General features: G+C 36.7%; 1 protein-coding gene across 1 annotated transcript; it reads left to right on the plus strand.

Moving 5' to 3' along the window:
- Positions 1–438: 438 nt before the first annotated feature.
- On the plus strand, positions 439–20002 carry CCNA1 (cyclin A1). Its single transcript, XM_015816187.2, has 9 exons — positions 439–475; positions 8566–8744; positions 12379–12613; positions 12731–12846; positions 15196–15419; positions 16542–16746; positions 17724–17837; positions 18741–18874; positions 19773–20002. The coding sequence occupies exons 1-9, from the start codon at positions 439–441 to the stop codon at positions 19822–19824; spliced, it is 1296 nt and encodes a 431-aa protein (XP_015671673.2). The 3' UTR covers positions 19825–20002.
- The last annotated feature ends 6131 nt before the right edge of the window (positions 20003–26133 follow it).

A 26133-nucleotide genomic window follows, 5' to 3' on the forward strand; every position in this document is an offset into this window, starting at 1 on the left:
TATGACTATAATTTATATTTGCAATTCACTTTTCACATGTTCAAACATAATTTACATGCCATACATTTAGTAGCAATATTAATAAAAAGCCCTTCACTGTATTTCTTACATATTTCAAATCTTACAATTATGCAATATGTTTGGTAGGCCAAGCAAGCACCTTACTATCTTGAAATGTTTAATATTCCATATGCCACAAGGAACTTTGATTATCAATATTGGTATAATAAATAGTGGTACAATAAATAGCCCAAGGAGGAGGAGGCATACATTTGCAAGTGAAATAAACTCTTTGCGAGTTTAGTTTTGTACAATTACCTAGGGCACCTAAAACGATTGATTATACTGTATTTCCATTGATATTAGCAATAAAGCTGATAAAGAGACAAAAGCAATACTTAAGGCTTGGAAGTATCTTTTTCAAAAGCATAAGCAGCAATGAACGATGGTGTTGTATTGGTTGACTTACCTTCAGGTACAGGCAATCTAATTAAGGCATGTGGTTGGTGAAACTTTCACCCTATTAGGAATCAAAAATGTGTCATTACTATTACATTGGATTGTGAACAAGAACCAGATGGCTGGAATAGATGCAAAGACAACTTGTATCTGCAGTATTGTCTATTCTGTTCTGTATTCGTTTTCATTCTCTGTTGATATACAGGGGATGAATTGGGAATCAAATGAGTCAGGGGTATGTAATCTATCCCCCTCATTTGCCATGGCGCTTTATCCATGTTTAACATTAAGCCATGCTTAGAGTTTCATGCAAATCCAATTTTTTTAAAATTCTATCAGCAATTAGTTGGTTGAATTAGAAACAAACTATTAGATAATTTACAGAGAATTCAGCACCAAAATGCATAATTTTAATATTGATTAATCTATCACATTAAGCATGGTAAAAACTGTGTAATTTCTGATAATATTTTTGTGCCAGGTGTTTAGTTTTTGTATATTACTGTAACCTTATAATAAAAATACCATTAGCATTGATAATCTTGGTTTCTTTGTTTGGTCTGCCTTGAAGGGCTGTCACCATATACGGTAAGTAATCAGGTTTTTGTTTGTGGCCAGGTATAAACCACTAACTGATATGGGAACCAATGGGATGTGATCCTGTTTACTTGCTCATGTTAATAACATAGCACAGAGGACCAAATGCTTTTTCAGTGTGAATATTTTTGTGTGGAATATTAGGTACCTTTCTTTAAAAATATGCAGGCAAAAAAAAGTGGCAGAACCAGGGCCAAAATCAAGTTCTAAGACTAGATTTTGTACTATAGAGGCGAAACACACATACAGACAAAGAAAAGAAAATGAGAGAGCATCCTGCATTTTTATTGAATGCAATTTTAAATTTCTGTAATTATAGTTATTCATACTCAAAATTTCAACAGCATGGTTTATTTTCATGCAAATACTCGTACCTGAAGGATATTGTGGCTATTACAGTTGTAAAAGTTAGATTAATTATAAAGTGTATCAATTTGAGGAACTATAGGCCAATAAATGATGAGGTCTTGGATGACTTAGAATCCATTAATTCTGAGTTCTGATGACTGTTAATCCTTCCGGATTAGACATAGTCAATCAGTCAAAAGGAGTGGTACTAAAAGGGTTACAAATGACTATTTCTTATGGGAAGACTTGATATAGACAGCTACATTTATGCTACCCACTTCTAAATGTATATTCAGAAAGGATTTTTCTCTTAGACTAGACTGAACTTCAACTTTTACTTTTTGTAAAATCAATTATATATATATAATTATATATATACACACACACACTGGTTGTATTCAGTGTAACAACAATTGAAGTAGGCCTTTCATTCATGTTCATACAAGCTGTAGCAGAAGAACTAGCATAACTAGTCCAAGTGGCACCTGGCAAAATGATGATGTATTGAGCTATAAAGCAGAATCCATCTGTTTGGCTTGACATTTGATCAAGGACAAATCCTCATGAACAGTGTATGTTTTGCATTAGTAAAAACCTAAACATTTTATACTAGATTTTTATTTAATATCTTTTTGTTATTTATCTAAATTCAAAGTGTGAGAGAGAGTGAGAGAAAAAAAGAGAGATCACAGATTTGAGTACCAGAAATAATTTTTCTATGATACAAAATATTTTAATTAAGGGATTAGGCAGAAATGGAATTTCAGTCTCTATTAACCATAACAGCTATATGAAACCATGCAGTCAGTTTGGCAAGGCAAACAGAAGACCAACAAAAAGATGTTTTAGGAACTACATATCTAAGATTAAACAAAGTGAGAAGTTAAAGCAGCCCCCCCCCTCCAAGTCAGGCTGCAGGTTATTAGAACTTGTCTTGTAATGTTTGTGCTCAGTGTGAAAGATGGTATTTATAAATAGTCAATTACTCATAAAGTGTTCTATTTCTCAGGTGGATATAATTCATGACCCAGCTTGCAATTTCTAGCTTCTGACACTCCTTAGGGCTATGTTACATGACACACTAAACTTCTACAGGAGGTTAAAGAGACTTTGTGTACGGTCATCTTAAGTCCATCCCTATTGAGTGTGATGTTAAAGCAATTTCTGAGGCTTATTGATAGGGTCAGGTTTTTTTTTATTCATGACTTTGAAATGTTGAGCAATAGTTATAAAAAAAACCCTCTTCCTACAATTGTAATCTTGAAAATTTAACCTAGCAAATCCTTAGATTTTTGTCCCATTAAATGGGGATTAATGCCAGAAGTGGAAAAAGTTGAACAAATACTACATCAGGAAATAAAAATCAGGAAACTATACCTGCAGGTATATTTTGGTCTTAGAGAATTTTGTGGTGTGAAAACAAAGAACAGGCTTAAGCTCAACTCTAGGAAAACAGAAAAGTTGTAGGTTCTTGGACCACCCAGCGCAGGTAACAGTCTTTTTTGTCCTTTTTATTGTGTAATTATAAAAGTCTTGACACATTATATTATTTCCATGCAATCATATTTATATTATATAATTACAAATTCTTGACATTGCACTATTTGGATAACTTAGAGAATTGGAAAAAAAATCTTCTTTGGAAAGACTGCTGTTTTAACTATTGTGATCTTTGCTGTCATTGAAAAGTAAATCTTATAATTCAATACTCTTACCCTTACTGCTAACTTTCCAAAAAATAATCTCATTTTTATTTCTCTAGAATACAGTTCACCTTTGTCTTTTTCTTTAGCCAAGTAAACAAAAGTATCTACCATCCTTCTTTAGTGTCAAATGTCAGTTTGCTAAACCTGCTGGTTGACATAACGTTTGCTTTCTTAATATTTAACATTAATTCAAATGTTTCATTTTCATTATGAGTTCTTATAAGTCTCCTTTGCTTCCAGCTCACAAAATGGTGTGATCTGTAAATATCAAATTGCCAGTATTTTGAATTCCAATACTGATTTCAGCTCTCATCTTTTCCAAGTGTTTATTCTTATATGGTATTTTCTGGTATAAACTATCTGAGACAATATGGATCCTTGTCTTACTCGCTTCCCTATTGTGAGCCATTTTGTTTTCTATTCCTCTTCAATCTGCAATCATCACACTGTATTTTCAGGCAATTACTTAATTTAACAATTAACCTCCCTCCAATTCATATTGTTTGTATGAATATTCAACAGGGTTTCACTGCAACTGCTATTTCCCATTCTTCAAACCACCACAAACTTGAACAAAATTTTAATTATAAAGAAGAGCCTTGAAGATATCAAGCAAGGAGTCCTGAGAGGAGCCCCTCTCCAAAACAGAGAGCGAAATCAGGGAAGGGGAATAATGAGATGCTTAAGGCTCAGCTGTATTAATTTTATGCTATAACTGATTAGATAGAAAATGTTTACTTCTTTCAGCTTTAAATCTGGAACTCAGTCACACTTTAAAATATTTTTTAAAACAATGTTACCTGGGAATTGCTTCCAACGCAAGGAAATTAAACAGCAACATGTTTTCCTGATGGATTGTGTTTATTTAAGAATTTAATGTTATGAAAGCTTCCGGAGCAATTCAATATGTTTATTCATTCTATGGATTAAAAGACTATCAGTGTAATCCTAAGAGTTCAGTTAAACAGACCTTTAGGTAAGTATATACATAAACATATGTAAATAATACATACATTATTACTGCTTAAATTTCAGGTTAGATCCACTTCAACTATATATATTAATGATCTACTTTAACAACAATTATGTTTTAATCCTGTCTTTCCTCAAAGATGCTACAGGTTGAGAATTGTATTCCACATGTCTACTATGTACCCTGATGTCCAACAGTATCCTTGCCTCTGGATCTAGACTCATAGATGTTGCTCAGGTTACTAAAGCTTTTAATTCCTGGAGATTGTAATATTTATGCCATGGACAGTTATTTGGAGCAAACTGAATTCATGACCACCCATGACTTGCACACTTGGGACTTATTTGTTTTTGTAGCAAGATAGTAAACTGTGATTGGGGAACGCAGAGGTGACTCCTTATGTAGATGGATCATCACCTGGTCACCCTGTATAGTTGGCATCATCGGTCCACTACAGGAACATAGGGCCAGTTTAGAGAGCTGGTGGTTTTCTTTCTTTCTTGGATCTATTTGATATTATCTGACAGTTATCATTTTGGCTCCAAGACTTCTAATCATTCACATAGATAAAACTGGCTCCATGACAGCAATCCAGATTTCTTACCCATTTAAATGTTGAGAATAAATTGAGATCATTTTTATCTTAACTTCTAAACAAGCATGTTATAGATCAGGATATTCCACCATGGATGAATGTCCCAAGTTTCATTTAGTGAAGAAATACTCTAGTTCTATCAACCACATCCTTTATGTTGTCTTTATTGATTACAGGGCAGCCTTCCATTCAATTCCTCATGAAAACCTATAGAGGAAATTACTCAGAAAATCCATTAATCTTCACTTTCTGAGGCTGATAATTCTGTTCTATCAAAATACTACAATACAGATTAGAATCTATTGCAATGATGATTTAACAACCCTATCCCTAGCTTCTGAGGAATCAAACAGGGCTATATTCTTGCTCCTTATTCAGTTTCTATATAAATGAGAGATTGTATGCTTTCTAACCAGAAGTTCACCGTCCAATACCTTCATACTATTCTATTTCAATTATTTTGTGTATGGATGATTATGGCTATTTTATGCATAATACAAGTACCTTTCATATATTCCTAGTTGCTTTCATGTAGTGCTGTTCTAGGGAGCTTCTTGAAATCAGGTACTCAAAAGCTGTGAGTATAAAGGAAGAAAAGGAGGAAATGTTGCAGCCAAGACAATGCTCAGATAAGAGAAACCTAAGCCCAAAGCAAGAATGGAATTTGAGAAAGCATCCCTGACTTGAGTCTTTATAGTTATCTTTAGGATAAAAGTGGGGAGGACAAAGGTACATTCAGAGTTGCAAGAGACTGTTACTGTAACCCTACAATAAATATTCATGATTTTAGTTTAGTTTAGTTTAGTTTATTGTATTTATATCCCGCCCTTCTCCTTACGGACTCAGGGCGGCTAACAGCCAGATAAAANGACGGCACCCTGAGGAGACCCACTCTGTGGGAGCGTACTGGTCGATGGGAGGTAATCTGTGGCAGGAGGCGGTCTCGGAGATATCCAGGTCCGATGCCATGGAGCGCTTTGAAGGTGATAATCAACACCTTGAAGCGCACCCGGAAAGCCACCGGCAGCCAGTGCAGCTCGCGCAGTAACGGTGTTACATGGGAGCGACAAGTCCCTCCCAACACCGCCCGCACGGCCGCATTCTGGACTAACTGGAGCCTCCGAGTGCTCCTCAAGGGGAGCCCCATGTAGAGATTTTGATGTTCAAGTCTGGTCTATTTTGAAGGGCTGCCACAAACCAAAGTTCTAGTGATGCCCTTTAAATCCTCTGTTAAATGGGAAATTAAATCAGTTGATCTAAGTTCTTTAGATCTAGATGTTAACCTGATCTAAAGGCCAATTGATCAGGTTAAGAAATTCAAATATCTAGACATCCACTTCAACTTTTCACCCATTGGTATAATTAGTTGAATGAAGTTTCTATTAGAGCTCAAAAAGCTTCTAACAAATCTTAAAACATGTCAGTCATCAAGGTAATAATTACATTTCTGTAGCCCAAAAAAATTGTACAAAGTAAAGATGTTGGGTCTATTATTGCTACATAGTGCACAACTTTGTGTTTATACTTTAAAAGCTATTCAGTTCCAGTTTCTGAAAGCCAAACTTCATGTCATTCACTATTCCTACATTACCCATTATATATCACCCATTGTGTCTTGCACTCATAAATCTGATTGGCAGAAAATTTAGTTGTTTTTCTGATGAAGAAATTACAATCTCATTTTTGCAAGACCTAACTTTTGACTTCTGGCCCAATCAGTGCTTGGAAGATATGTTCTGTGACTTTCAGACTTGGTAGCAAGTTTTAAGCAAGAGGACTGGTTAGTGCAGGGCTGAACTACATTGATTTCTGGGTTAGCGCACTACAGTGAATTCATTAATAATGTAGTTAAACTACTGTGCAAATACAGCCAAAAGATAAAATTGCAAAGAACATTAGAAAAAAAAATCTCATGTCACTTGCTCAACTTCAAATGTGCTTGTTCAGCTAGATTCTAGAACAATTATCATAGTCTCACGACAAACCATATTGAGTTTTCTTATTTGTAGTTTAGTAAATTCAGAAAACCTAGTTTGAAATTCGTGGTTTGTAACTCATTGTGTTGTTAATCTGGCAAATTACAGTATGAGTACGAACAGCGACAGTCTCCAGGTCTTTGTTGAGGGACCGATACGCGTGTGTGCAGGACTTGACTTGGTATCATCCCAGCCACAGATCAGCTGTGTCTCTGAGACTCATCACAACAAGAAACAACAACAACAAAAGAATGAGAAGTCACGGAGGGGCGGGGAACCCAACTCTCTGCAAACCAGTCCATTTGAAGTTTTATTATTTTGATTTTCCAACCGCAAGGAATTCCCACTTCCATCCAGGCAGTACGACCCTCCGCGTTGAGAGAACGGTGGGAACTCGGTGTCAGGCTAGGCAAGTTTCTCCTCCCGGCAAGCGGCGGCAGATCTCTATGGAGATCCCAGGTTGCCACGGGAGCTGCCCTCCGCACGCAAGCGGCCGAGCGGGCGACCGCCGGCTCTAACTGGCCGTTCCCAACAGACGCGGGCGGCTTGAAAATAATTAGAGCGCACGCCGAAGTGCCGGCGGACAAGGCGGTACGCCGGCGTCGAGCACTGATTGGCTACCGGCTATATAGGCTGGGACGGGAGGCCGGAGGGGCTGCGTTAAGTCCTTGTTTGGCTCCGTTTGTTCCCCCTGGACTCAAGGAATCCCAAAGGAACGCCTTTCGCTACAGGTGGGGAGGGGAGGAGCGGGGAGCGGCGGGGTTATTGCAAGAGAAATGGGTAACTGTCGCAAGGTCCTCCCGGCAGCACTTCTTTTGGGGAATAACCGAGCGGCGATGAGAAAGAAGGTTCAGCATTCGGGGCGAACCACTCCTTCCCCCCACCCTGCCCTCCTTTTTAGCTTGTCTGGAATTGTAGTTCCAACTACATCCTGAACTCTTTCCCCTTCTTTCTCTCCTCTCCTCCCCGCCCCCCCCCCCAGCCCTGAATGTGATGCGGAGCTTGGGGGGAAGTTGTTCTGCTTTTGAAATCATTTCGCCATAGCAAAAGATCGTGGTTTTTTTTTTTTCAAAATCTTGTTTGAGGATACTTAAATAATTGTTATTTACCCCCATAGAAAGCTTGCATGCCTTCCAATACCTTAATTAGTAGTAACAGAGACCGAGGGAGCTGAATATGTCTTCTAGGACCAGGGAACTAGCGGCTGGATTTATGCAGTTTTGTAACCATGATTTGGTAAAGAAGCCCTATTGACTCAATGGTCTTATTTATACTCCCATCAAAACACTGTAGCCTTTTGATGCATGAATACTGTATACATGGATTTTGACTTGTTCTCTTGGAAGAGATTGACAGATTTGGTTTATGGATGTAGTTGTATTTGCATAGCACACTGAACTATAAGATAGTCTACCATATATTCAGTGTGTGAACTCAGCCCATTTGGTGAGGTAATGGATTAGCATCTTGCAAACTCAGACTGTTGAGTTAATTGAATACGTTAGGGATACTGCAAGTACGTTACAGAACTGCAGCTGTGTTCTATAAGATCTTCAGCTACATGTCGCTTTGGCCAATCTTAAGTTGATAGCTTTCAAATGATAAAATTGGCCTGGAGAAACAGTATTAATACTGTTCTTCCAAAAGTTTACTAGATTTGAGGATGAACATAGATAGGGAGGTATGATAATCCAGCTCTAATGTTTGAAAATTAATGTATAGGTGGAGTGGGCAATTAGCTGGATGTTTGTTGATGTGCAGTTTCTCATTGTGAAAATAATGGGAGTGCTATTGAAACCCTGTGAAAATGTCACATGTTTGAAGATTTTCACTTGAATGTGCTAAGCCAAAGAGTAGCAAGCTGATTTGAAAATATAATTAATGACATTTTTTTGGTTGTTTTTTTTCCAGTATCAGCTGCTGATCTGCAGGAAATGTATCATAGTAGCAAGGATGATGAGATGGTACAAGCTGGACTTCGGGGTGCCCTGCCACTTCCAGTTGTACCCCATGACAGTCAGAATTCCCAGCACAGAGTTGTTCTTGGGGAGCTGCGTGAAAATGGACAGTGTCTAAGATCTTCTTCCCACGTAAGTTGGAGGGCATTTTGGATAACCAGGTGTCTAGGTGACTGAGCTGAAGGGAAGAGAGTAGTGGCTTAGTGTTTCTGTTTTAGTCCTTAGAACTTTCCCAAATGTATTCAACTTCTCAGAGTTGGAAATCTAACACATGCAGATGATGTCAAGATAGGGAAGCTTCCTTTAGTCCTGCTGCCCATGTTGCTGCATGTTGGACCAGCTGAAACTTTCGAATGCTTTTCAAGGACACGGTGAACATTACAGTAGTAATTGGCAGACTACCAAGGCATAAGTGACCATGAGCAGTGCCTCCAAATCTGTGAAAGAGTACAACTAGCACCCAAGATATATGTGTGCAAAAATTCTCTTGACCATGGTTTCCACTTGCTTTTGAGCTGTAGTCCAGGAAGATTTTCAAATTACACTCTGATTGTTTGCCAGAGTTAACAATGGCAAACCACAAGATATGGGGTACCCTAAAGCCCCCAGCTATTCAGTCTTGTCAGGATTGAGCTGAATCTGGTTCATTCCCATACAGATTCCAGGCAGTGGCAAAGCACCTGCACAGTCTCACTTGGCCCAGGACAGAAATGATTAAGACTTTTATTTTTAAGGGTCTAATTTATTTTAAAATAAAAGAATTTAATTAAATCAACCAATTAAATCAATTTCCTATCCTGAAGTTTCTTAAATTATTTGCTTAGCTTCTCTATTGATATTCTTGGTCAAGATTATCAAAATTATCCCGGATGCCAGTAATTTACAGTAAATAAATTCTTTTCCATTTCATTTAGAAATATTTAATAACAAAAAGAATTCCAGCCTCACTTACCAGAATTATTGACAAACAATTTCTGTGGTATCAAGGTACTGCATGTTTTTGGCATCTTAATGTGGTTATTGTTCACAAAATACCATGAAAACGTGAAACAACTAGGTATTCTGCAAATAAGTTAGCTGAATGAGAAATCGGTAAACTAAGAGAAATACTAACTAGTGAATAGTTCAGTTTTTTAAGCAATTGAGTGACATTCCTGTAATTTACATAATACTTAGATCCAGTGATAGTTGAAGTGTTAAGGGGCTGTTAAAAGGCTTTGGAATGCAGGGCTAATTGAAATGAATGTGGTCTTTCAATGGAATAACTCCATTTTTTAACCTTAATTACTAAAACTTCAGGATTGAGAGAGATTGGCTGCACTTATATACTATTTCTTTATTCATTTTGTTGGATTTAGATGTTGCCTGACTCTTAAATAAATCTAGGAGCTTATATTTTTAAAATAACCACAAAATGAAAAAAAAGAAATAAAAATATGTACATCGGGGAAAACAACGCCAAAGCCAGTGAAATCACACAAAGACTTAATACAGTGTATGAATCCAGCCAATTGTGATGTGTCAGTGATTTCATTATGTTGCCGCCTTTAGTTGGACTAGAAACACTTGTTGGGTATTAGAGCTTATGTTGTCTCTTTCCCTATAAGGAAATAACATTCTTCTTTGTTACATATATGTTAAGGAAGACAGTTGCTCTACTTCTGGATCTTTAATTCTTCAGTCTTGCTTTCTCAGTGAACCTTAAAAAATGCATATCGTTATTTTTTGGGGGGATTGTATAAATAAGAGAGATGATACATTAATTGTGTCTGAATATTGAGAAAACTGTAAACAGCTAGATTTATATGCAAAGCCAAAATATACAGAATTATAATAGCCATTTATATCAGTGAACAGTATAAGGTATTTTCGTATAAATATCCCAGGTAATTCCTCTGGTACATCATGGCTTTCTGATCTTGATGTGCATGTGTGTGCCTGATTCACTAGCAATGGTTAAGTCACCTTAGTTGAGGAAATTCAGTGTTCAGCCTGGAAATAGGTAGTTGTGCATTCTCCTTAAGAAATTATTGCTTGACTTGGCTATTGTAGATAATTATTGGTCTGTTTCCAATCTTCTTTTTTAGAGAAAATAATTGAGAATGTGATGGGGCTGCAGCTGTACATCTCCATTCTAGGCCATTCTAGTGTGTGGGGGCTGTTAAATGGGAAAAAACCCAAATGTTAGACTTAAATCCTGTAAGACAAAGTAGTTGCAGATTTTAAAGTTGACTGATTTCAGGAATAGCCCATCCTTTGTTCTGGATGGGACTATAGTCCCTCATTCTCAACTGGCACATAACTTGAGGGTTTTCTTAGACTTGTAACTCTTGCTAGATCAGCAAGGGAGATCACTGTCCAGAAACCTTTTGTGCAGTTACAGTTTATGTATCAACTGTTGCCATTCTTGGAATGAGGTGCTTTGCTCATAGTCACTCAACTCCATGCAATTCACTGTACCTGTTGCTATCCCATTCAGAAGCTTTAGAGGTGCCACATGTGGTGCATATACCAAGGTTCCTTTATGTGACACTATTACAGTAGGGGCCTATCTTGGTTGATGATTAGATTTTGGATAAAATTTGGGAATCAGTTGTTTCTTTGAAGTTTCACTTCTACGTAGCTAAGAGCCTGGATATTTCTAAGACTGCTTACTTTAGACTGAATCCAAATATTCAAAACTGTCTCATCTTTATTAAACTTTCAAAGAAAACCACAAGAACATAATTCTTTCAGACAACATTCAAGGACAAGATGGAAAATTATATTTCTGGGTGTAGGTACATTTTGTTGGATATTATTTTGTTTGTGGCATTTTACTTACCATATACGGTAAGTAAAAAATAAATATAATGAATAGTTTAGGGAACTAGGTATGTGTAGCCTAATGAAGAGAAGGATTAGGAGTGACATGACAGCTGTCTTCCAATACTTGAGGATCAGTCATAGAGATGAAGAGGTTGACATGTTCTCTAAAGCACCTGAAACAGGACAAGAAGCAATGGATGGAAGCTTGTTAAAGAGAAATCCTATCTGGAATTAAGGAGAAATTTCCTGACAGAGCAGTTAAGCTTGTCCCTCCACTCTAGAGTTGTAGGTGTCCCATTGCTGGAGATTTTCAAGAAAGCATTGGCCATTCATTTGTCTGGGATAGTATAAGGATTCCTGCCTTGGGCAGGGTGTTGGACTAGAAGACTTCCAAGTCCCTTCCAGCTCTATGATTCTGTGATTCTTCTTTGAAATTGTTTATTGTTAAGTGACTCAGATTCTCAGCATAGACTCTCTTTTACTAAATTGTAATAAATAAATACAACCTAACCAAACTTGTTTTTTGGCCTAGTGACTTCCTTCTGTTCTTATGAAGTCATAATTTGAGGAATCTTTAATATCCATCTCTGCTTTATCTAGAAAAAGTATTTAGCATTTTCCTGTGAGTTATCTTCAGAAATGAAAGAATGTGTTCATTTCCTATATCACAGTAACCCAGTTCTATGATTTAAATTAGTTACTTCTGGTCTTGGGCTGATGGAATTTGAGTTATGGTTCCCATCATAGCCATGCAGCATGATCTTTAGCCAATGATAAGAATTTTTGTCCAACAACATTTAAAGCCCAAGGCTGAACTGAATAATATTATTTTTTAATTTTTTATACAGAACTATAACCATTGTCTGGAAGTTGAGTCATGGCAACTGGACTTCTTTCTTTTTGGTTTAAAATGTTTCGCTGCTTATCCAAGTAGCCTCTTCAGTGTATTCTTTTTCAGGGACCTTCCATAATGAGACCGATGTCTGGATCTGAAAATATTTTTCCTATGACTGGCAAACATCTAATGCCAACCTCTGTGTCATCCAAGAAAAGCTTTACTGTTTACATAGATGAAGTGGAAGAGAGAAGCAAAAATAATTTTATAGTTGCAGAAGAAGTGGAACATAGTATGTGTGAAACCGAGACCAGTACAATAAAACCTAGCCTTCATCTACTATTGAACTTAAGTACAGGTAACTAATCATTAATCTAATAGGGAAAAGATTTTAACTTCTTGTGTTATATGTTGCCTCTTATGAAAGCAACATTTGAATGTTAAGGAGCACTTTTTGAATATTTTGCTGGTCTAGTGTCTCCAATGTTGGTGGATAAGTCCCTACAAAATGAAGATTGTGAGGATAATGAAGTGGACATGAGTACTGATGAATATGCAGAAGATATTCATAATTATTTAAGAGATGCAGAAGTAAGTACAAAAATAAACAGACTTGCTATTGTCCTACGTAATATTGTCCTGTAGATAATGGCTATGTAATATGTATACTGCAAGAGTTCAAATCTTTCTTTGATGACTCTGTCTCTTAAACCTCATCTTGGAGAATGTTTCCTTCTTGTGTAATATTCCTAGAAACTGCTTCCCATTCTATCTGAACAGCTTTAAGAGTGATGCTGTTGATTTTGCATTCCATAATTTACTAAGAATGGCTTCTAAAGGAGGATATTTCAGCTCTCTTGTTTGCATAGCTCTATATGCATTTGTGCATTGCTGTCTCTCTGCATATTTTAATTTCTATGGCCACCTACTTGTGAATGACACTGGGTTGGTAATAGTTTTGAGAGACAGTTCTTTATTTGTACAACTATACGTTCCTTACTCTCTTTTCCTTTCTCTGTACTAAGATAACCTTACAGTTTAGATTACATATATCTGACAAAACAGATCCTAATTAACAGAACGCCGTAATTATTTTATTTTCAAGACACAAAATTGCTTCTGTGTCTGTGCTACAGATGGTTTCATGTTGATTTGGATAGTTTTGGTTTAATTTTAAAAGAACTCAAGGTTCTTACTCCTACACCAAAATGATTATAATAATAATTTCTGGACCTATATTGGGCACAAAAGAGTGAGAAAACCTGCCTTTCTTAAAACAAAGCAGAAAAGACAGTTAGGCTTAATCATAAATGCTTCCCAGAAGCCATTTTTGCAAAATCATTGTGTATCCTCCTGTTCTCTAATCATGATTGGCTCTGTTACCTTAAAGGCAACACTGTCTTCTGCAGCTCTCCAAGAATATTGGTGTACTACTTCCAGAATTTTCACTTAGTGTAGCTTCTGCCTCATTTTATCATTTGACTTATAAAATTTACAACTTTTCAATATTTGGAGGGATCCACAAATTCAAGAGTTACACTTAGTGGCAATTCTTTGAGCCATCCATATAAACAGCAAATCTATTGTCCATTTGGAGATTTCCACAGAAGCACTCTAAAATGCTTTTTAAATCTTAGCTCACTGGATCCATGCATTGTTGCTAAGGCATTTTTTATATCTCATGTGATATGTGGCAACTATCTTTGTGGCTTTGCACTAACAATACAAAGATATAGAGGATAGCAAACATATTAGAGGATCAGGTGGAATTTGACAAGTTGTAACAATTTCCACATGGACAAATGCAAAGTCCCGCACTTGTGTGGAAAAAAATCAAAAGCAACACTGTAGGATGAGGGAGTACTGGATATACCTACTTTATTCTAGTGCATATAAAAAGTAATTGGCTGCCTTGGTCACAAGGTAAATATGAATCAATTATGTGATGGAACTTCAAAAAAGCAAATGCAGTCCTGGATTTCCAAATATACATACAGAAGCATCCTGTCAGGATCAAGAGAAGTCATTCTCTCTTTTCTATGTTGGGCAGATCCCAACTAAAACACTAGGCCATCAACACATTCTAGGAAGGACATTGACAAACTGAAGATGTCTACATGAGAGCATCCAAAATGATGAAAGGCCTGGAAGGAAAAAAAATAGGATTGATTGGAATAGCTGAATATGTTTAACCTGTAGAATAGAAAGCTGCAAGGGGACATGATGACTACTTCCAAGAATGTTAAGTTTATCATGGACAAGATGAGATAGAATTATTCAGACTGGTTCCAGAAAATACAGCAATAAATAGGGGATTTAAATTACAAAGAAGTAGACATCAGGAAAAAATGCCGTAATGGTAAGGAGTGTTCAACAAGGGAACAGATTGCCCAGGGAAGAGACAGACACTGTTAGTGGAGGTATTTAGATAAAGGCTGGATGGTCATTTGTTGATGCTATAGTGATAGATTTCTGCGTTGGACAGAGAACTGAACTACATAGACCCTAAGGTTCTCTCCAATCTTTATGTTCCATAATTGGTAGTTATAATAAATTATTTTAGATATAGTTATTCAGAGAGCCACAATTATACCTCTCCCTAAAGTAGTATTTTTATGTTTTCATCCAGTCCAAAAGTCTTAACATCTGCCCCAAACTGGTAAGGGGAGATGGAGGAATAAACCTTTATTTCTTGCCCAATGGCTCCATCAGCCAGCATTCTTGGAACAACTTGGAACATTCATAGATAACTTCCCTGATAGAATATACTCAGCATTCACACATTATATTAGGGCACAGACTGTCTACTGAGTGTCACAGTTGGCTGACATCACGTAGCACATTAAACCAAAGTAAAGCCAAACATATTAGGGCTTAGCGCAATACGTATGGAAGATATATTCCCTTTGCTTATTCTAAAGCTAAACCCTTTCTGTGTAGGTAAGATATAGGCCCAGACCATGCTACATGAGGAAGCAGCCTGATATAACCTCAGGAATGCGTGCCATCTTAGTGGATTGGCTAGCAGAAGTTGGTGAAGAATACAAGCTTCAGACAGAGACGTTGTACCTTGCTGTGAACTACTTGGACAGATTTCTTTCTTCCATGTCGGTCCTCAGAGGAAAATTGCAACTTGTAGGAACAGCAGCAATTCTCCTAGCTGCGTAAGTATGTTTATATAAAAGACAACCTGTGGCAGATGACTATTCTTGGATAGTTTATCAAGGTGATAGAAATTGCTGAAAAATGCAAGAAATCATTAATACACCTCCAGTTGGTTCCCTATTTTTCCCAACCTCCATTTCCTGCTTTTACTATTCTGCACCAAGGCTTAAAACAATCAAGAGTTTTAGAGGGATTTGCAAGGGATAATTGTCTTTGTGTTCATGCATCCGAACATAGCATATCCCTCTTACAAAAACATTTTGAACATTGGCCTGTTTGGCAAGCAGGAAAGCTACATTCGCAACACATCCTGCCTATCCTATCCTATGCTAGAGACAAAATCTGATATTGGATCATCATTTTGGATCTGCACCCTAACTTGAATTTTACCTTACATAAGCACATGTTGATGATTTTGACAAGTCCCCAGGGCAGGATTAAAAGACAAGCTGTTTTGAATGCCGATTGCTTAGCAGGCATAGTTCCTACTTCACTGTATCTTGCATTTCTGCAAATGCCTACAAGACATGGCAGACAAGTCTGTAAGAATTTAATATCAAATTCCCTAGCTTGTCTATATTTATATAATCCCTTAATATTCAATAATGTTAACTGACACAATGTATTTGTTATATAGACTGCTTAGATATTAAAATATTACAGACTCATGCATGAATGTTTATAAGAAAATGTAAAAGTGAGTCATGAATTAAAAAAAACTTTGAGGGGTAGGAGATAATGAGGTGACTGGGATGAGTTGAGTGAGAGATTTTAGCTGGTATAAATGATTGAATGACAGTAACTATAAGTAGGTAAAGTACTGAACTAAGAAAATTTAGTCCATCCTCAGCCTTGTTGGTTGACTTTGGGCTGATCACACACTCAGCCCAACCTATCTTGTGAGGTTGTTGGTAGGAGAAATATGTTGGGGGATCTTTATGTATGTCACCCTGAGCTCCTAATTGAAGGGAAGGAATTAAATTAGTAAATGAATAAAAGTAAGAACTGCTCTGTAATGAAAATGTAGCTCACCTGTAAAGATTATAATGCTTACACCAAGTCGTAGTCATGAAAATGCGGTTGAGATACAATGAATCTTTCTATACTGTTCTTTTCCCCAGGAAATATGAAGAAATCTACCCCCCAGAAGTAGAAGAATTTGTGTACATAACAGATGACACTTATTCCAAAAAGCAACTGTTGCGAATGGAACACCTGCTTCTTAAAGTACTTGCTTTTGATTTAACTGTGCCGACCATCAATCAGTTCCTCCTTCAATATTTACAAAGACACGGTGTAAGTCTTAAGACGGAGAACTTTGCGAGGGTAAGTTCTTTGCTTTACAAGTTATTCTTTGTTTTGTAAGCATTTAAAGGACATCTAGACCATAAAACAAATAGCCACCTATCTGCACTGTGGTATCTGTTTTCAAGATATATTTGATATGTTATCTTGAAATTACATTTTTTAAACACAAATGGATACTTCAGTGGAATTTCTATCTAGGTCTGTTGTATCTGATTAACAAAGTTCATCTTGGTACTTCTAAAACAGATGAAATCTGTATTACTGAAAGGTTTTGCAAACTGAGGATACAGAGCTACACATTTCTATCCAGTCTCAAAGCTTTGGCTGTGAAAACTCTTCCCAAAATTGCTATTGAATTATGAACTCATCATGTTACAGAAGATGGAATTGTCACAATGAACATATTACTATATTAAACTAATTTAATTTAAACTGAAATCAAATATGATTTATTAGGATTTGAATCCAAACAAATCTAATTATATTTTAACCCTGTCCATTTATTGCATATGATTCCTAAGACACCATTGGTACAACATATTTCATATTTGTGCCTTGAGATAATTTGAAAGAAGGGGGGCAGAACCAGAATAGTGAGAATTGCCCTCATCTCTTCCCACTCCAGGGATAAGTGGGGGAGGGACAAGAATACTATTTGCAAAAAACATAAATTCCTTGCAGGAGCCATTGAAGAGCAGTCTGAAATAAAATGATATCATTTAATAAAAGTACAAGTAGTCAAGGATAATACAACTATGCAAATACAGAATTGCCAAAGTCAAAAAGCAAGTACTTCCTTTCCATAGTTTAGAAAGCAAATAGATCAGTGTTACTTTGCTAATGATCATAAGCAAGTGCAACAAAAGGATGGAAAAGGCCTGTTAACTTTTTCAGCTAAGCAGAAAACTCAGTGTAAATATGCCAAACCATTAGTAATATTGATATCTATCAACTTTCCTAATGTTCCTTCCTTAAAAAATGTTCTGTTCTTTTAGTACATAGCAGAATTGAGTCTCCTTGAAGCAGACCCATTCCTGAAGTATCTGCCCTCACAAATGGCAGCAGCTGCTTATTGTCTAGCAAACTACACCGTGAACCGGCATTTCTGGGTATACGTTTATTTTAATTTAAAGGGGGTTGAATATGTCTGGGCATTTTTCAAGAATGAACTATGAAGGATAAGAAGGTTTCTTATGTTTCCTTTAGCAGCATTTTATTTTTAGCAACTAGCTTCAGAAATGGCTATTTCAATGAAATGATCAGTACTATGACAAAACAATTTCCAATGTTTATTATTTAGGCTATGCCTCTATAAAGAATGTTTACAGATTTTAGCTTTGGCTCAACAGCTGTTTATTTCAGCACCACAGGCTTTGTCCTGGCACCTTGTTCAGTATTTTATCTCAAACTGAGCAGATGTGAATTTGTCTATGCAGGAATGAGGTGAGTAACTACTGAGCGTAGCAGTTTGTTCCAAAAACAGTCCTAGCAATACAAGTCTGTGTTGGGTTTCTTCAGTTTTATATCAGGGAAATGTTCCCATTATGTAGAGCAAAGATCGTAAAAATCTTCAGGGGACCTGTCCAGAAATTTCCTTCCAGATGTATACTTTAAAAATCAAAATATAATATTTAATGTAATGGAGAAAAGTATTAAATATAGAGGAGTTATATGAACTGTATTTAACTAATTAATCCAATCAAGATTAGAAGATAAATGTAGTTTTTGCTTACTACAAGAGCCCTGCCAAACCTGACAATATGATAGGATAATATGACCAAAGTTTCATAATGTGAGCTTTTTAAAATTGAGCAAATCTTTTTGCCTGTATGAGCAGTTTGAATTGATTTCTTTCTGGATCCCTATATAATGTTTAAGGTAAGGCTGCTGATTTGTATAAAGTCTGTCCTAACTTAATAGCTGATTCAGCATAAGTTTCTTTCCAGGTCCTTTCTTGTCTCTCTAAATTTATTTGTAGTACTGAAGCTGTAACTCTGTCTTCTCATGAGCAGCCAGAAACTCTTGCTGCTTTCACTGGATACTCACTGAGTGAGATTGTGCCTTGCCTAAGTGACCTACACAAAGCATGCCTCGATGCGCCTCATCGACAGCAGCAAGCAATAAGGGAAAAATACAAGCTGACTAAGTAAGTTCTTGGGTCAGCAGCTGCATCTTGTCCTTCTAATCTCCATGTCAGTTCATAATGCCAGATTTGGAAGCAATCTAGTAGAATTCAAAAACTGGGGAGTGGGGGGGGGGAGACACAGGAGATGGCCTTTGCAACAGTGTACAATGTTGTTGGACCAAAGTTCCCTTCATCCTTTACTATTGGCTATACTTAGCCAACATAATACAAATTGGAGTTCTTAGGTTGCTTGTCCCATTCAGACTGATAACACTGAGCAGACTGCGTCTATCTATTCCACACAGTATACGGGTGATTGATTCACATGTATGGATTTTTATTTTGCTAAACCATTGTCTTTCTGTTGACAGGGAATCTCTAGTTATTTGAGGTAGTAAAACTCCCCCATTATATATTTATTGAATACTTCTTTGGGGTACATTACTTACTGATGTTCATATACTTTAAAATTAATTATAGGAATCTGAAAAATTACTCTTATTTCTTCCTTGAGTATTCTCCAAGAGATACCTGTTCAAAATACAGCATCATTTTAAAGAACAGATAAATATCATAAAGCAATATAATAAGCATCAGTTCCAAAGATACCTAACTCTTGCAGACAGAATATAATTTGGGCATGGCAGAATACCCACAGTTCAGAAACATAGATCTTCCAACATTTATTCCTACGTGGAATTCTGTAATAAAACCATGTGTTTTCCTGGGATTGTATTTGTGCCTGGAAAAGATGCAGCTGCTTTAAAGTGGTTCATATAGTTGCTATGATTCTGTTTGTGGATGGTCTGATTCACATTCCAGAGAAGGAAAGCGATCAAGCCACTGATCTAGAGCACTGGAACTTGGAGACTGTCAAGGTCAATCTGGGATCAGTAATAAGTGGCTTCCTTTTTTACAGATATATGCAAGTATCCCTTCTGGAGCCACCAACTGTTCTACCTCTACATTGAATTGCAGCATGCCCAGAAAAACACAGAAGCTGAAGCACTTGCCTCCTGATCAATAGAGTTGATCTGGCCAATTTATTATTTTTATAGGGCACTGCAGGTCACGTGTCTAATCTACTGCTAAAACTATTTTTAGATAACCGTCTGATCTTTAGCTGTATTGTATTACAAGGACTCAGTATTGTAGTTTTTATCATAACCTAAAGACACTTTTAATAAACATCTTCGTCTTCAAAAGAAAAAACACTTGATTATTGACTTTGTATATCTCCTTTGGTTTTGAACAGTTTTAAACAGGTGTGGTAATGAAATTTGCCAATAAAATGAAAACTGGTATTACTGTATATCTTAGGGCGAAATGGTGGAGCAAGACTTTATTTAAGAGTTCAAATTCTCCTTTCCTTTTCTCATCTCAAGATAAAGCAATTTACTCTCTCCTATAATTAATTTGTCTGTTTATGTGACAATTCTCCAACAAAAGGAAAGAACCAGACTGTTATCCAGGATGATCACCTTCTAGAAATCAAAGCTGGAAATAATATGAGAAACATTAGAGAAGTGAGATGCTGGTAATGGGGGAGAATTATTAGTACTTATTTCATGCTGGAAGAGAGCTAGAAATTCCTTATGTAGGGAATGCTGTAAATAGACGTTTTATAGGCATACATTAGGGATTATGTTGTTTTCTTTTGGCTAAAGTAGTGACACCTTTTTTTAAAAAGTTGCTATTATATTCATGAAAAAAAATTAATTTGAAGCTGTTAATTGTGTTCATTTCAAAAGGTAAAAATTCCCTTGAATCAAGCTCAACACTTGTGATTACATGGACATATTCATTTAGTTCACTTGATAAAATATGGGAAGTGGTTTGACATTGGAATAATAATAATATTGATAATACTAATGAAAATTAAAGGAATCAAAATGCCCTATGGATATAACGTCAAGAGCCTGAATGAAAATGATCACTACAAGTGCCTGATAGCTTTCAAGCTGACAACATCAAGCACACTGAAGTTAAGGAATACAAAACTGGGGGAATATTATCAAGGAGGTTAACACCTGGGCAATTCCAGTAATTGTTCCAGAATATTTTATTGCCTTTATGCAAAATGTATATATAGGTCAGGAAGCCACAGTGTGGACAGACAGGCAAAAGTGAGACAAGACTATATACTCTCCTCTTATTAATTCAATCTGTATGTTGAATGTATATTAAGGGGAGCTGGGTGGGAAGAAGATGAATGTGATTTTAAAATTGATGACACTACTTTGACATTTTAAAATGCGACCTATCTGCAAGCTCCAGTAATAAAAGGCAAAGAATACAGTGAAAAAAAAATAGATTAAAATTAAATATAAAGGCCAAACTAAATTACAACAGGTACAACAGCCAGCCTTAGAACTGAATGTTTACAATTATTTTCTTTCATATGGATGTAAATTAATCCTGTAGACTAAGAAGCAGTATTACTAATGTCACATCATAAGGGCTGGGGAGGACGAAGTAAACTTTCTACTACTGTCTTTAAAAGATTGATACTGTTTACTAGATGGGCAATATTTCACAAATGAATAATAAATCCCGCTCAAATGTGGGCATGAAACTGATAAAGGATTTTTTTCAGCCTTTGCTTTGAGAGGACACAGTTTTTAAAAATTTGCAAGCTCTTTCCTTCTCACAGTCAGATTCAGAGTTCAGATGAAAGCCCAGCACAGACTTTGATGGGATAATTTCATGATCTCCAATACCCAGAACACTACTTAGATGGTGCTAACGACATCTAACAGTGATCTTGACAGCATTCCAAGGTGCAGTCTGGGAACAAATGTACAGAACATACCCATTCCTCTTCTCCTGAGATAATCTCAAGATAAATCACAAAACAAGAAGACCTAGGACACTTTGAAAAGAACAAAACATTCTAATGTTAACTAAGTTAGAGTCTCGACTTTTATTGTAATTGACATGAGTAGTTGTGAAAGCTGTTGCTGTCTTCCAGCCTTGGATTTTAAGATCAAAGCTACTGCCAAGATTCTCCTTGTTCACTGTTCATAAATCTGAAGCCTTGGAGGACTCCACCATAAGACAATTCTGACTTTCATAAAGCCTTCAGGATCATTGATGCATTGATTAAGCCTCTTCCATTTTTGTATAATGTTCATTTGTCCTATCTGTTATAGTCTGGATGAGCAATTCGATCCTATCAGTTACAACTTGAACCACTTGTCAGGGGTGAGTAAGGATGTCAAAATTCAATTCCCTGAGCCAATTATGAAGTAAGCAAAATTTTTTAAGTGTCTTAGCCCAACATTCTTCAATCATTGTATATACAATTACAATATTACAATTGGAACATCTTTTATTTCAGAATGTACTTTTGCATGTTTAAATTATGTGGTTGTTTCAAGATTTATAAGGCTAGCAACTCAGATAATGTGACTGTAGGCAGCACACAAGATAAACGCACAATAAATAAAACACCCGATAAATAAAATAATAAAACCACCTAAAAACAAACTCAACCATCCCCTAAGGGCTGCGGGAAGAGCCAGGTCTTAAGGTCAACCTTAAAGGTAAGATTTGGGGCCTGTTGTATATGAAAGGGGGAGGAGATTACACAATTAAAATGCGTTTTCTCTCTAGATTACTGTCCATTAGCCTTATGGCTGAATAATCAAGAATGGACAGCTGTTAACTGGGGATCCATATGCACGTACCCATTTAATCCCCCCACACCTGAGGTACTCTTCACTTAAAAGTGAGCACTTAGAGGCTTTCAGGGGCACTAGGCCCCATTTTCATCATAGTCTCATGAAAACTTAGATAACATCTAAGAAAACAAATCATGTCACCTAAAACTCCTACATCTTTTGTGTCATACTTGGCTTCTTTAGCACATTTTCCCAGCTAAATAAGACCATCGACTGCATTATGTGTGCTTCCATAGTGGCTGCAGTCTAAACTGAAACTCCTTATTTTTCGAGTTTGTGTTTGTTTTATAACTACCCAGGGCATTATTCAGTTTTGAAACTTTTTTTTTCTGTATACAAGAGTCTGAATGCATTCATGTAAATTCAGGACACACATTCCTTAGTAGTCAACAACGCAATAAGAAGCTGAGTTTACATAATGAATCTGGCTGAAAATAACAGGCTGATGTTGGCAGTGAAGATAAAACAACTACATTAAAAAAGGTGCTTCTTTTGGCATTAATAAAATCTAGGTCAAGCTTAATCAACGTTAACTTTTATGTTTTATGCCTGCATAAGTGCACATGCAGAGAATATTCCTATCACTTGGTGTACTAAGCCATGATTTGCATTCGCAAAACTATAATTGGATCAATGTATACAACACTAAATTGTAGCTTAACATAAAACAGACCTGGATACTCACTGATGCCAGATCAGATCATTAGCTCATTTTATGCTGTGCTGAGCATTTTCAGGATGGTGACCTTAATCTCTTATAATTTGGCCCTGCAAATTTTTAAGAAAATGAGATAATAAAAAGCAGTTATGAAGATCATTCATGGTGTTAGGCAGCAAAGTCTTTTAATCCATTATTCTTACTTTGTGAGTTGAGTTTTTCCAGAGATGTGTCATTTTCTCTCCTAGCTCATTTGTCTATAAAGGAATAACATGCAACTCTCCCATTTGTCTTTAGATTTCTCTAGATCAGGGGTAGGCAACCTTGGCTCTTTTATGACTCGTGGACTTCAACTCCCAGAATTCCTGAGCCAGCTGTGCTGGCTCAGGAATTCTGGGAGTTGAAGTCCACGAGTCATAAAAGAGCCAAGGTTGCCTACCCCTGCTCTAGATGGTTTTTCTTTTGCCAATACAGTTCTCATATCGTTGGTTGGCTATTTGCATTTGGATGTTATTCATGATTCTAATCTGTCCTTAAAATTTTCACGTTAGTGAAGGGACAATTTTAATAAATTAATAGATAAAATAAATCGTTAAGAAGTGACATCAGCTTGAGTATAGGTGGAAATAATCCAGCATAATAAAGCTGACAAAATGGAGGAATATTGTCATTTTGATTACCACATGCTTTTCATAATGAGAATTATTCTAATACATAACCATTGATGATCACAATGCCATGGCTAATAAATTTACATGCTTCTCCTGAAGAGACATCAACTTTTTGTCATATGGCAAAGCATAGCTTTTACCTATAAAAGTTCTACCTTGTCATCTGGAGTTATACTAGGTCTCAGTCTTAATTTCACTGTAATAATTTATGGCAAAGGTTCACATTTCTTATGCCTTTGCCCCCTACAAATTTCCTTCATGAAAGACACTTTTTTCCTAATCTGGCTAGATTACAGAAATAATTGTATTTGTCTTTGTTGTTGCTATCTGATCTCAGTGCTTATTAACGATGCTTTAGAGACTGATGGGATTATTTGAATTTCTGGGAGTTTTATTTTCATTTATTTTTGGCCAGAAAGATTATTGGCAGGTTAATGGAAAATGGAGAGAATTATGACCATCGATATCAGATATCAAACAGAACTTAGACTCAGAAGGGAAAAGGCAGGTCAGTTGCCCCAAACTGAGAATTAGTAAGAAGGTTCTGAAACCTTTTGAGTTCAACTCGCATTACAGACTATGCCATGCCTCTTATGCCTCCGAACAAATATTTCAGCTGTGAGTTTGTGCTCATAGAATGCATGGCTTCATCTAGAGCAGAGTTTGGTACTGGTCCATTATCTGTTAGGAACTGGGCTGCACAAATGATGGGCGAGCGGCAAAGCTTCATCTGCGCATGTGCAGAATCTAGGTTGTGTGCAAAACTATCCCCGTCCCCCCACCGGTCTGTGGAACGCAATTTTTCTTCTGAAATTGGTCCCTGGTGCCAGAAAGGTTGGGGGGCACTGATTTAGAAGAAGGCAAGGCCTCATTAAATTCTTTCAGATCATGTTATAGTTCTAGATTCTATCCAAGATGCAGCACCTCTAATCAATGCTTGATTTTTTTTAGTATGTCTGTGTTTCACTGTCTATCTTTTTTATTCCAGTTCTTTACCGAACCTCCTGTTTCCCTGACTGTCCAAGAACTACATATGTCCCCAGATATAATAGAATTGTCTAGAGCAAAATAGGGGAATCAATATTAGAACAATAAAGCTTCTGTAAAATAGGAGTTTCAAATACTTTTAAACAGCTTGTTCTATGAGCAATCTACATGATCTTCTCCACTTGAAAAATGCTGGGCTGGGATTGTTTTTGCTTTAATCTTTGCACAGAATTGAAATATTTAGTCCAATAAGTACTGAATTTCTTCCCTGTTTTGAGCTTGGAAAAATATGTGTTAATCCTATCAAAAGGCAAAGAGACATCTTTATCAGTATTCTTGGAGAAAAATGAATTTGGAACAAAATGTTATTTTGTAACCTTAAGTTTTATTTGAGCACTAAACCTATGATGTACTCAGTGCAATATGAGCTTAGTTGTTTGCTTGCAGATGTTTTATTACCCAACTAGATAATATCATCAGTGAGAATGAATGCAGGCTGGCTGCCTATGTATATGCAATTGCCCTGCCAGTTTTCATGGGAGTGTTGTTTTCTTCTTGATGGTTCCTTGATTAATCCAGCTACACCAATGACTTCACTAGAATTTGGATTCTGGTTGGGAAGATACTTTGGAGGTGATGGAGACACATCTGAGCCATTATCTGGGAGGAGTTTGTTACACTGAAGAAAGTGAACAGGGTCCTTGGGACTTGGAGCTTGACCACCTGCATTCTTGATCCATGCCCTTTCTGGTTGGTTGAGGCTTCCAGGGAGGTGACATGTGGTTGTGTCCAAGTGGTGAAGGAGGCAGTGGTATAACTCCTTTTCAAGAGACCATTCTTGGAGTCAACAGTATTAAACAATTTTCATCCATCTCCAATGTTCCATTTTTAGGAAAGCCCAAAGATGTTTTCACGAGGTAACTGAACTTTCTTTTTTTTTTCTTTGAAGACAGTTCGCTTCTCATCGAAGAAGCTTCTTCAGCTCTGACTTGATGGTGGGGAATGGAAGGATTTATACTCCTTGCAAACAGCTGGTCATTTGCATTCTTTTAGAGAGGCCACCTGGAGGTTTATCTGTGTTATCAGGGTCACCTCAGTAGTGCAAATGGGTGGGGAGCCTTCTTGGAACTGTTGAAAGGACTGTGTTGTAGATGGAGATAAATGATGTCGTATCCCTCTCCCTCTATTGAGAGAGGCTGTTCAATAGATGGCTGTTTGACCCCTCTTTCAAACCAGTGGTCTTCTCTGTCCAAAATGTGGACTTTGCAGTCTTTGAAAGAG

This window comes from Protobothrops mucrosquamatus, unplaced genomic scaffold (genome assembly GCF_001527695.2).
Source record: "Protobothrops mucrosquamatus isolate PMUCROS unplaced genomic scaffold, P.Mucros_1.0 scaffold411, whole genome shotgun sequence".
NCBI lineage: Eukaryota > Metazoa > Chordata > Lepidosauria > Squamata > Viperidae > Protobothrops > Protobothrops mucrosquamatus.